Below are 11,798 nucleotides of genomic sequence, written 5' to 3' on the forward strand. Positions count from 1 at the left end.
ACACAAGGATGGCAGGGAAAGATCGCAGTGAGCTTAAAGGGAAGTATTTATTGAGCAGTTTCCATTGTGTGTCCTGGATTACTGGAACATGATACGGTCAGACTCTAGTGTAACACCACTCAAACCAGACTAAAGGTTGTTTATAATACCCTGGGCAATTTGAAACTTTGAGATTTCAACAATGGCATCAACTAACTAAAACATTTTGAGTAGTGTAATCAACCGTGATTTATTACCTCACATGAATGTGTTTCTAGATTATAAATAAGCTACCACTGACCCCTTTTATCTCACACATAATTGAAATAATGAATTTGCAGTCTTGGTATCATTCTGTATTAAAAATTACAAAGCAGGTTTTTAGAGTTGAAATAAAACTTTACTCCCACCATCTCACCAGCCATTAGCTTTATTAGTCTACAATCATTGCCATTCTGCCTATTTCTGGTTCACAATAAGACTTACTCATTAGTCTTACTCTTGTCTTTAGCAGCCTTTTAAAATCACAGCCTATTCATGTACCCTTGGTGTAGTCTCTGATGCATCTTTCAGGCTAACATTTCTATGCTTTCCTTCTATGTTGGTTCACCCACCTCTAGGTTGTGTTCATGTTCTGATTGTTTATTATTCTCATTTACTCTTTGATCCACACTCTCTCAACTTGACATTTCTATCTCGTTGAAATCCAGATTTCACGTCTAAATTAGCTTTCGTCTATGCTATCCTAATGAAATTGCTCTGTACTTGTATACATGAACTGCTTTGCTTTGTTTCTCTGCAGAAAATTTCTTCTTCTTTAAGAATTACCAGTGACATTGGTTTCATTCAAATCTTTGCTTCTAAGCTCTTAGGAATCAGCTTTTATTACACCCAAACTTTTCATTTTCCATTAGGTTCCACTCTCTTGATACCTGCTTGCTTCTTCTCTACTCTAACCTTCCTTAGTTTTTGGCTGCTTAAATTGTTTCTATGACAGGCTGTCCTTTTCCTCCAACTTTTCCACTTAAAAATTCTGATTATTGAGAAATTTCTCTAAAATTTACTTCCATTTTCTTATATTTTCTAATTTATATATTCACTGTATCACTGAGGGAGCTGAAATTAAGTATATATTACTCGTCAGCTAAAAAGTTCAGAGCGCACACACACAGAAATGTAGAAGAAAAGAAAAAATCTAAATAAATGTTGATTCTCTTTCTTATTTAGTTTAAGCCTTAGACTCCAACGACCCTGCTCAAACTGAATTCTCTCTATGCATTAACCAAAAGCATCCATCACTGTCTATAAAGTCACAAAGTGCTATCAGGAGAAAAAAAGGCAGGAGGTATATGCACAATCCATGCACACATATTAAAATTATACATTGCCCGCGAGTCTTCCCTCATAAAAGTAAACAACTCTTCTGTAAAGAGTAATTATGTGTTTGTATGACACACAAGTGGGTTTGCTCCCAAGTTAATGGCTTACTAGGGGCTTTACACAGCTAAAAATCAAAACTTTAGAATCCAGGCTTGATTCTTCATAATGAGTCGTTGGCCATAAAACCGAATATTCCACAGGAACAAATGAAGACAAAAACTAGCACTGTATCTTGGATTTGAGATAGATCATCCATCCTAACAGACTCCAACCAAATGGCAAAACAGGCAAAGGAAGAGCCTGTATTAAACCATCGTCGTGGGGAGTGGTACACAGAGAGAATGAGAGTATGGGTTGAGGAAAAGGAAAAAAATGTAAACTAAAACCAGAAGAGGCCTTTATGAACCAATAATGACACGTGCCAAGATCTGGGTGATAATCAACTCAACTTTTTGCACCAGAGGGCAAAACAAACCCAAACAATGGGAACTCCAGAGAAGTAACATATCATGTTTACCCCTAAATCCCAGAGAAAACAATTCACCACCAAAATGTTTCTGATGTACAATCACAAAGTGACACAATTATCAGTCTTCAAGATCAAAACAAAACAAAAAAGACTTGCACCCAGAGTAAATAAAAACTTTAAGTTGGAGAAAGTTGTAGAGGCACAATAGGAGAAACATCTTTGTAACAGTCATCTTTCTACCATACTGTCTTATTATTTTAGATATTCATGCAGAGAATAGATAGTCAAATCAATGATGACCCAGAAGATACACTTTCATTCAATGGCATTTGGCCTCAACTGCTTCTTTGAGCTCTTTTCTCGAAAAAAGGATATAATTTTATATACAGAAAACAATCTAGAATAAAAAGAAATACTGTACTCTCTTTCTAGCCAAAATTTAATTTTCCATTTGTTCTTAGGTAATAACATCCTTTAAAATTGTCCTTTCCACTAGTTATTCTACATGGAGGTGGAAGCTTCACATCTTTGAAATAAGTAACAGCTCATACTAAAGGCTAAAAGGAGTCAGAGTATGATTATTAAAAATGAAGAACAGGGCTCAATACTGCAATGTCATTTTATTCTCACTACAGAAAGATACCTGCGTTTTCCTTAGCAGTGACAGAGGTCAACAGGAAAAGCATAAGATTCATAGACAGAGAATACCCTGAACTGATACAAACTGTATTAGCTAGAAGAGAACATTTATAAAACTAATTCTTCTAAACAATTTTGACACTGGATTGAGTTTGGTACACCATGTTTCAAACAGCTGTTCTCCTTAGGATCACAGGTTCAAACGCGCATAGACGATTTACATTTAACAACTGGTAAGCTATCAAATGCCACACAGCTAAGTGTAGGAGGTTAAGAGAGACGCCATCCTATGAAAAGTGATGCTTTCTTTTAAAGTAGGAACATTGTGTTTTTAGCCAAACAAACTAATACTTAGCCATCTTATTATTCCAGGCACAACTGGTCACTTCAGAGACAACTCTGAATTGGGTAGAGCCCTGAAATGTTCTCCCACTAAATGCCTGATTTTTCTCTTCTTCCCTTACCTGATAATGAGCCTGGGCTTGCTGTGCTGAGTTCAAGGTGACATTGCAGAGCTTGCAGTACAGGGGCTTACATAGCTCCTCCAGGGCAGTGTCTTGCTCCCCTCCCTTAGGTAACTCTTCTTCCCCTGCCAGAGGCAAGGAAGCCTCCTGCCCAAAAGGCTTCTGCGGCGGAAGCGGCAAGGTTCCTGTAGACCTGGCGGCCACTGACATAGGAGGAGAGGATGAGGGCCGCTTAGGCGGAGGAAGCCCAGCGTGTTGCAAGAGGATCATTGGGTAGGAAAGACTTGGGCATAATCCAGTGGGTGATGAGAAGTCGGGTCTTCAAATCTGAATCAACAGCAAAAAAATACTTAAAAATGTGTCCTCTGCAATATGACGTGTAAATGACCACACCATCTGCCCCTTCCTCTGCTTCTCCAAACCATCTTTAGGACTCCTTTCCTTTTACCTCATCCAGGAGACTGCCCCTGTGTGTTAATCCACACTGACACAGTGCTCTTCCACTGAGAACAGCTTTAGAGATCTGGCTTGATTTTGCTTGGCACAGCTCCAAATGCAGTCCCTCTGGCCCAGGAACATTATTAACAGTATTGCATCCGTGGCTAATTAAATCTAAAAATCACATGGCTGAAATGGACATCAAAGGTCACCCAGTCCAGACCCCTTCCCTCCCGCACACTTAAACACTCCTGATGATAATCATGAATAGACAAAAACAAAAAACAAAAAACCACCACCAGCAAAGAACCTTAGCAAATATCTCCTTTCCATGCAAACTAGTCTTTCTATCCAAATGATATCAAAAAGAATGAAATAAAGAGTGTCACTGCTCAGATTACTGCCAGCACTTCTAGAACTAGCTAAAATATCACGGAACTCTAGGAAAAAATCTGAGTTACCATGTGACAAAAATAAATAAAATGTACCTTCTGATCAACTAGTAATATTTAAATAATTGAGCCAATGACTCCTCAGAGCAGAGGCTGCAAGCAGACAACCTATACGCCACATGCAGCCACAGATGTGCTCTGTTTGGAATATACAGTGTTTTGTTTTGCTTTCATTTTTAAATCGAATTAAAGTCAACATTTAAAAATCAAAAGATTTGTGGCTCCTCTTGATAAAAGGGTGATCTGGCAATACTTGGCCCATGGTCCTACATGGGCAACAATTAGCTAGTTAGTGCTGAGAGGCACTGTCCCGGGGTAGCCAAGCTTGCCTTCTCTAGGTCACCTCAGTCCTCACTCAGCCTGCTGCCTATATTCATATTACTTGCCTGCTCCCTGTAAGCTTGAGTTTAAGACCCCACCTCATACAGCCTTAGATGGTGTTCATGAGTCCACTATAAAATCAGAGTATTTTCTCTCCCTCTAGAGGTAAATTACCTCCATGTAATAGTGTATCAAGTAAATGTCCAATGGCATACTGAATCACACTACCACAAGCCCCAATATAATTCTAGTTCCTCAGTCTTTCGACTACTTGCTTTCCCCTTCTTATTAAATAACTGATAGTCTCTATTCTGTTTCCCTCAGAAAGGACCCAGTATGTTCCAATCCCACTTCAATTTTATCGATGATTTCTCTGGCCTCCCACCCAGATGGCAACTTCTAACCCTGAGTATCTCAAAATGAACCACAGTATGCACTTTGAGTTCCCATGACTCTAATTAACCCAAATTAAAATCCTTATTTCAAAATCCTCTATCCTTTTCACTCTCAATACTATTAAAACCTCTTTTCTTGGTCAATAGAATATGGCTATTTTAAGCTGCTGAAATTTTCCATCTGCAATAGAAATGTGTACATTTTATGACAATAATAGATTTACTAAAATTAACCAAGAACATTTTGAAAAGTTAGAAGTCTCTTTTACCACATTTAATAAGTACATACACATGGAAATTACAACCAAGTAACAGCTTTTATACTAAATTCAGGGTCTTGGGGCAGCAAAGGACATCAGTGCAATGGGAAAATAATATAGTAAAGGATAAAGTACATAAATTATTAGTCATAGTACTTAACAACACTTCTCATTAAACATTATATTTAGAAAAACAACAATATTATTTTATTCTCAAGCAGAAGTATGCTGTCCATTTCTCTGAGAATATTTTTTAAAAAAGCAATACAGATTTAGAACATTTAAAAAGTCAGGGTCTCTATAACCATATTATTTCTCTCAATTAAATCAAAGACATTCAGAAAGCAAAGGCAGATATGGATATTTTGAAAAGGGAAACTAAGGAGACAAAGACCACTTTTTTAAAGTTCAACTACCTAATTATAATAATTCATAATATTACAAAACTACACATACCACCTGTACAGAGACATACTGATACCAAAGTGCCAACGATAAGCTGCCAGCTCAGAAGAAAAATGGTGGAGGAGGGTGTCAAAACATCTGGATAAAGGAAATCAGCAATATAAACAGAAAATCAAATGCTACCAAATGCCTAGACATGTCTGGACTTGTTTTATGAAAGTTTACTCCCACTTGAGGAAATACCAGCAAGTGTCTCCCCCAGTGTTGTCTACAGGCTTCCATCAAAATAAAGGCCTTATAAAATCCTCTGAATTGAAGAAAAAATTCTCACTAAGTACAGACTTACCCATTATTGCATCTTACCTTTATAATGTTTAAAGAATAGCTAGATAGTCCAAAATTCTTTCTTGTAATATTTAACAATAATCAAAACGATGTCAACTCCCCCCAAAAGCATCTGTGCATGACAATTACATCAGGTATTTCTATACTTGCAAAAAAAAAAAAAAAAACCTAGCGTAAAATAAAAATCTAAAAGAAATACTAAAACGAAGCCTTCAGTGAAAGCAGGAATGGTGGACTATAAAGAGACTCAAAGCACTTGCGACTCAGATCTGCTCAACTACCGCATTACATTAAAAGAAACTAACTTGATAGCTGATGTAAATAAAATATTCCTTGGATCATAAAAGCCATTCAGTTTGATGCTTGAAGTGGCATAAATGAAGGATTTATGGTGGTTAATATCCCGGTTTGGAAGGGGTTGAGGGGACAATAAAGAAAATCAAAGCTTCAGTGTACCCTATTTAAAGAAAACGAATGATCATATAGCACAGTCTTCATGATCGGACTGGGGCCTACTCTTCACTTACTGTATTAAAGACAACCACTTTCTCATTTGGAGAAATCTTCCGAGGAAAGGGAACACAATAAAGGAACAGGTTACTGGCACCTCAGCAAACTAGGGAAGTCTGTAATTGGGAATTCTGGAAACGAGGGAAAGACGGTGAGCATTATTCAAAGGTCATCAGAACGCAGTGAGAAGGAATGAGAGAGAGGAAAATGGAAAAATAATCAGTTGAGGTAAGGTATAACACATAAGGAAGACCTAAAAGAACGGAAGAATCTGGGGGAGAAGAGGCCATGGTGGATTGGCGAATGTTCTCTAGGCTCAGCTATGACGGTTCCTAATCCCAGGGAACCTTTCACGTTATTTGAATCAAAGCTACATATACTTCAGCATCGCCCACATATACCTTACATTCTTAAAATGTGCATGCATACACACGAGCGCGCACACACGTACATACACATACACACGCACCTCAATCCCGTAAGGATGCCATCACGAAAGATGGAATCCCCGGTCTCCCACGGGGCGGGGGCAAGCGCGAGGGCCAAGGCAGCTGCACGCCTAAAATGATCCAAACAGTACACGTGAAATGCTTATAAACAAACAGATAGATAAAAGCAGCGCAAGCCTGTCACGTGGAGGGCAGGTGGAAAGCCCGCACCGGAAAGGAACTCTTAGTCCCGTCGCTCCTGTGCTCGTCCTAAATGCCCTGAGGCTCGCGATCGCCCGCACTTACCGGAACCCCCGGAACGCTCCGGGAGTCTGGGCGCCGCGTCTGCCCTGGACGCCCGCCGCCCTCTGTCCTACGCACCCAGCTCGGCCCGGTTCAACTCCGCCTCCCTCCCCGCAACTTTCTCGGTGGTCCCGCCGAGCCCCCTCCGCAGCTAAAGGCTGACTGTCAAAAGTCAGTCCAACCGGACCCACAGGGAAACAGCTGCAGGAAGTGACTGCGGAACCCGGAGGCGGCGGAGGAGGAGACTGAAGGCGCCGGCCCGGCGTCGCCAGTGCGCATGTGCTTGGTGGAGCAGGCCCCGTGGCGGCGGCAACTACAGCGGCGGCGGAGGCTCCAGCCCCGGGCTGGTGGGGCGCGCGCCCAGCAGGTACGGGGACTGTGAGCGCAGGGGCGCTGAGCAGGAGCGGCGAACCAAGGCACGAGTCAGAGGGAGGATGCACCACCGCGAGTCCTAAGACCTGTTCATCATATAACCTGGAAAGTTGATCCAGAGCGGAAACCTGGGCAGAGTTTTTGCAGCTTTCATCTCCTCTCATTGAGATCCAAACCTTTCTCATTCCAGCCCCACCCTCAGTCCGCTGATTGCCGGCTAAGGCAGCAGAGTGGAGTGGCCAAAATATCCAGGGTCTTTTAACCTGCTGCGACAGAACCTTTAAATTGCACCTTTCCCCAGGAAGGAGGAAGACTAGTGCGGCTGCCTACTCAGTGGTCTCCAATCACACAAGAAAACACGGAGGGAGAGGGAGAGACAGAGACAGACAGACAGACAGACTTGCCCTCTCCCCAGCATCAAAGTGGGCAAGGGATAGAGAAGACCTTCTCTTGAGCGCGCGCGCGCGCGCACACACACACACACACACACACACACACACACACACACACACACACACACACACACACACACACACACACACACACACACACACACACACACACACACACACACACCAGCCTCGCCTGCAAAACAGGAAAGACTAGGAAGAGACGGGCTAAGGCCAAAATGTCACATCCTCTCATAGTCAACCTCAACACTTTTCAGGGTTGACATTGAGAGATGAGCTGAGAAAATTCCAGCTCTGAAGTTCTGTTAACTTGTAAATTATCCCATAGGAATATTTCTGGGGTGGGGGGGAGGCACGTAAAATATGCATAACATAAATTTACCATTTTCACCATTTTAAATGTTCAGTTCAGTGCCATTAAGTACATTCACAACGTTGTGTACTTATTTTTTAATCATTAATTAAAATGTCAAGGAGACCTACTTATAGAAAGATGTGCCCTAGTAGTAGGCAAACTACTGCAGGAAATTAAAGCTGTTTCTTTGGTTGAAACACACCATCCAATGCTACCACCAACACACCAAATTGACTGTTTTCTAGAAATGACTTAATAAATACATTGTTTAGCAATCACACCCACAGCTAGTGTACACAGGCCATTTGGGGAGAGTAATCCATCATGCTTAGGTAGAAAACAAATTGTTTTTCTGAACTAATTTTCTGTTTATATATACATACTTTATATGTCAAGTTTTTAAATGGCCACATTGTTTTTAAGTAGTCTGGTTTGATTCTTCCATATGAAACTGTCCTTTTTCCCCATCGCCATTTATTGAAGAGGCTGTCTCTTCCCCATTGTATATTCTTGCCTCTTTTGTCATAGATTAATTGACTATATAAGTATGAGTTTATTTCTGGGCTCTCTATCCTTTTCCATTGATCTGTCTGTTTTTATGCCAGTGCCATGCTGCTTTGATTACTGTAGTTTTGTAGTATAGTCTGAAGACAGGGAGCATGATACCTCCAGCTCTGTTTTTCTTTCTCAAGATTGTTTTGGCTGTTCAGGGTCTTTGTGTTTCCATACAAATTTTAGAATTATTTGTTCTAGTTTGTGAAAATGCCATTGGTATTTTGATAGGGATTGCATTAAATCTGTAGATTGCCAGGGGTATTATTGTCATTTTAACAATACTGATTCTTCCAATCCATGAACACAGTATATCTTTCCATCTGTCTGTGTCATCTTCAGTTTCTTTCATCAGTGTCATAGTTTTCTGAGTACAGGTCTTTTACCTCATTAGGTAGGTTTATTCCTAGGCATTTTATCCTTTTTAATATCATGGTAAATGGAATCGTTTCCTTAATTTCTCTTTCTGATAGTTTGTTGTTGGTGTATAAAATTACAACAGATTCCTGTATAATTTTGTATCCTGCAACTTTACCAAATTCATTGATGAGTTCTAATAGTTTCTTGGTGGCATCTTTAGGATTTTCTATGTATAGTATTGTGTCATCTGCAAATAGTGACAGTTTTACTTCTTCCTTTCCTATTTGGATTCCTTTTATTTCCTTTTCTTCTCTGATGGCTGTGGCTAGGGTTTCCAATACTATGTTGAATAAAAGTGGCAAGAGTGGACATTCTTGTCTTGTTCCTGATCTTAGAGGAAATGCTTTCAGCTTTTCACCATTGAGTATGATGTTGGCTATAGGTTTGTCATATGTGGCCCTTATTATATTGAGGTATATGCCCTCTGTACCCACTTTGTTGAGAGTTTTTTTATCATAAATGGATATTGAATTTTGTCAAATGCTTTTTCTGCATTTGTGGGGTGATCATGTGATTTTTATCCTCCCTTTTGTTAATGTGGTGTATCATGTTGATTGATTTACAAATACTGAACCATCCTTGCATCCCTAGGATAAATCCCACTGTATCAAGGTACATGATACTTTTAACATATTGCTGAATTTGGTTTGCTAATATTTTGTTGAGGATTTTTGCATCTACATTCTGTGATATTGGCCTATAATTTTCTTTTTTTGCAGTGTCCTTGACTGATTTTAGTATCAGGGTGAAGCTGGCTTTGTAGAGTAAGTTCAGAAGCATTCCTTCCTCTTCAACTTTTTGGAATAGTCTGAGAAGGACAGAATTTCTTTAAATTTTTGGCAGAATTCATCTGTGAAGCTGTCTGACCCTGGACTTTTTTTGTTTGGAGTTTTTTAGATTACTAATTTAGTTTCATTACTGGTAATTTGTCTATTCATATTTTCTATTTCTTCTTGATTCAGTCTTGGGAAATTGTGCATTTCTAGGAATTTATCCACTCTTTCTACATTGTCCATTTTATTGGCATGTATTTGTTAGTAGTGATCTTTTATGTAATTCTGTGGTGTTAGTTGTAACCTCTTTCATTTATGATTTTATTTATTTATTTTTTAATTGCTTTCTTGATGAGTCTGGCAAAAGCATTATCAATTTTGTTTATCTTTTCGGGACTTCCCTGGTGGCGCAGTGGTTAAGAATCCACCTGCCAATGCATGGGACACGGGTTTGATCCCTGGTCCGAGAAGATCCCACATGCCGCGGAGCAACTAAGCCCGTGTGCCACAACTACTGAGCCTGCGCTCTAGAGCCTGCAAGCCACAACTACTGAGCCCATGTGCCACAACTACTGAAGCCCACACGCCTAGAACCCATGCTCCACAACAAGAGAAGCCACCGCAACAAGAAGTCCAGGCACCACAACAAAGAGTAGCCCCCGCTTGCCGCAACTAGAGAAAGCCCGCACGCAACGACGAAGACCCAATGGAGCCAAAAATAAATAAATATTTTTTTAAGTTTTATCTTTTCAAAAATCAGCTCATAGTTAAATTAATCTTTTCTATTTTTTAAGTCTCTATTTCATTTACTTCTGTTCTGATCTATATTATTTCTTTCCTTCTACTAACTTTTGGTTTTGTTTGTCCTTCTTTTTCTAGTTCCATTAGGTGTAAGGTTTTGTTATCCACTTCATGTGAATGCAAATGTTCATGATCCTCTTTCCTCACTGGGATGGAAAAGAATTTATTTACCAAAATCAGTGACCACAAATAATGTACCTGAAGCCACATTCATCTGTTCTAACAAAAATACTACACCCAGCGTGACTACTGCAGCGAGGCTATTGCTTGAGGTAGTCTACAGTTATTCTGCAGGATCTATATGGCTACTACAGAGGCCAGTCTGGTGGATTAAATCGAGATTATCATCTTTGCATCTTTTAGATATTTAAGGGACGCACTCCACTGTCTTCTCTGGGATGCAACATTGCTTTTGATTTACTGTTTTGGCTGGGGGTAAGGATGAGAAGTTTCAAAGGCTTCCACTTAGTTTTCCCTGGTATGATATTTCTTACCTCACAAACCAAGACCCATTATGGGGCTATGACATGCTTGACATAACCAAGAATGTCGTTCCCAATTTAGCAACATGAAAATGAACACTAGGTGGGTCTGCAGTCTAATGGACCAGTGGGAAGTCACACTTTGGTCAGGACTCCATTCATTACCTGCCCCCCCATGTGCTTCCAAACTAATAGGGCGTATTATGGACTGAATGTTGGTGTCCCTTAAAAATTCATATATTGAAGACCTAGCCTCCAGTGTAGCTCTATTTGGAAATGAGTTCTGTAAGGACATAAGTAATTAAGTAATTAAGTTTAAGTGAGATCATAAGGGTGGGGACTTGATCCAATAGGATTGTTGCCCTTATAAGAAGAGACAACAGAGAGTTCATTCTTTCTCTCTTCACATGTGCACATAGAAGAGGTCATGTGAGCATACAGGGAGATGGTGACCACCTACAAGTGAAGAGAAGAGGCCTCAGAATAAAACCTACCTTGACATCACCTTGATCTTGGACTTCCCAACCTCCAGAACTGTGAGAAATAAATTTCTGTTGTTTAATCCATCCAGTCTGTAGTATTTTGTTATAGCAACCCAAGCAGACTAATATAGGGGCATTATGACACTTTGGGTTTCTGTTTATCAATGTCAACTTATTTCCTGCAGCGTCTAATAGTCTTCAACATGTCTGGACTGTTCCCTTTCCTCAGTGAACAGAACTGTCACCTGAATAAATGGCCATAGGTCCCTTTGGGCAAAGACTGAGGCTACCATCAGGGCATATACTTCCTGTGGTATTTCAGAGACCTTCCTCTTGGGAATCTAGCTACCTCTTCATGTAGCA

The 11,798-nt window shown here is 40.1% G+C and overlaps 1 protein-coding gene across 4 annotated transcripts in view; it reads right to left on the reverse strand.

Moving 5' to 3' along the window:
* ZMAT3 (zinc finger matrin-type 3) overlaps positions 1–6,998 on the reverse strand; it is a 29,447-nt gene extending 22,449 nt beyond the window's left edge. For 2 of the 4 annotated variants that reach the window (XM_060099152.1, XM_060099149.1), the window contains exons 1-3: positions 6,792–6,998; positions 6,527–6,616; positions 2,932–3,258 (exon numbers count right to left, since the gene is read on the reverse strand). In XM_060099152.1, the coding sequence (XP_059955135.1) occupies positions 2,932–3,201 (270 nt within the window). In that variant the 5' untranslated portion in view covers positions 3,202–3,258; positions 6,527–6,616; positions 6,792–6,998. Of the gene's footprint in view, positions 1–2,931; positions 3,259–5,253; positions 5,390–6,526; positions 6,617–6,791 lie in introns of those variants that run through there. The other 2 variants (XM_060099150.1, XM_060099151.1) reach the window with 2 other exon arrangements.
* Between the last annotated feature and the right edge of the window lie 4,800 nt (positions 6,999–11,798).

This window comes from Mesoplodon densirostris, chromosome 5, assembly GCF_025265405.1.
Source record: "Mesoplodon densirostris isolate mMesDen1 chromosome 5, mMesDen1 primary haplotype, whole genome shotgun sequence".
NCBI lineage: Eukaryota > Metazoa > Chordata > Mammalia > Artiodactyla > Ziphiidae > Mesoplodon > Mesoplodon densirostris.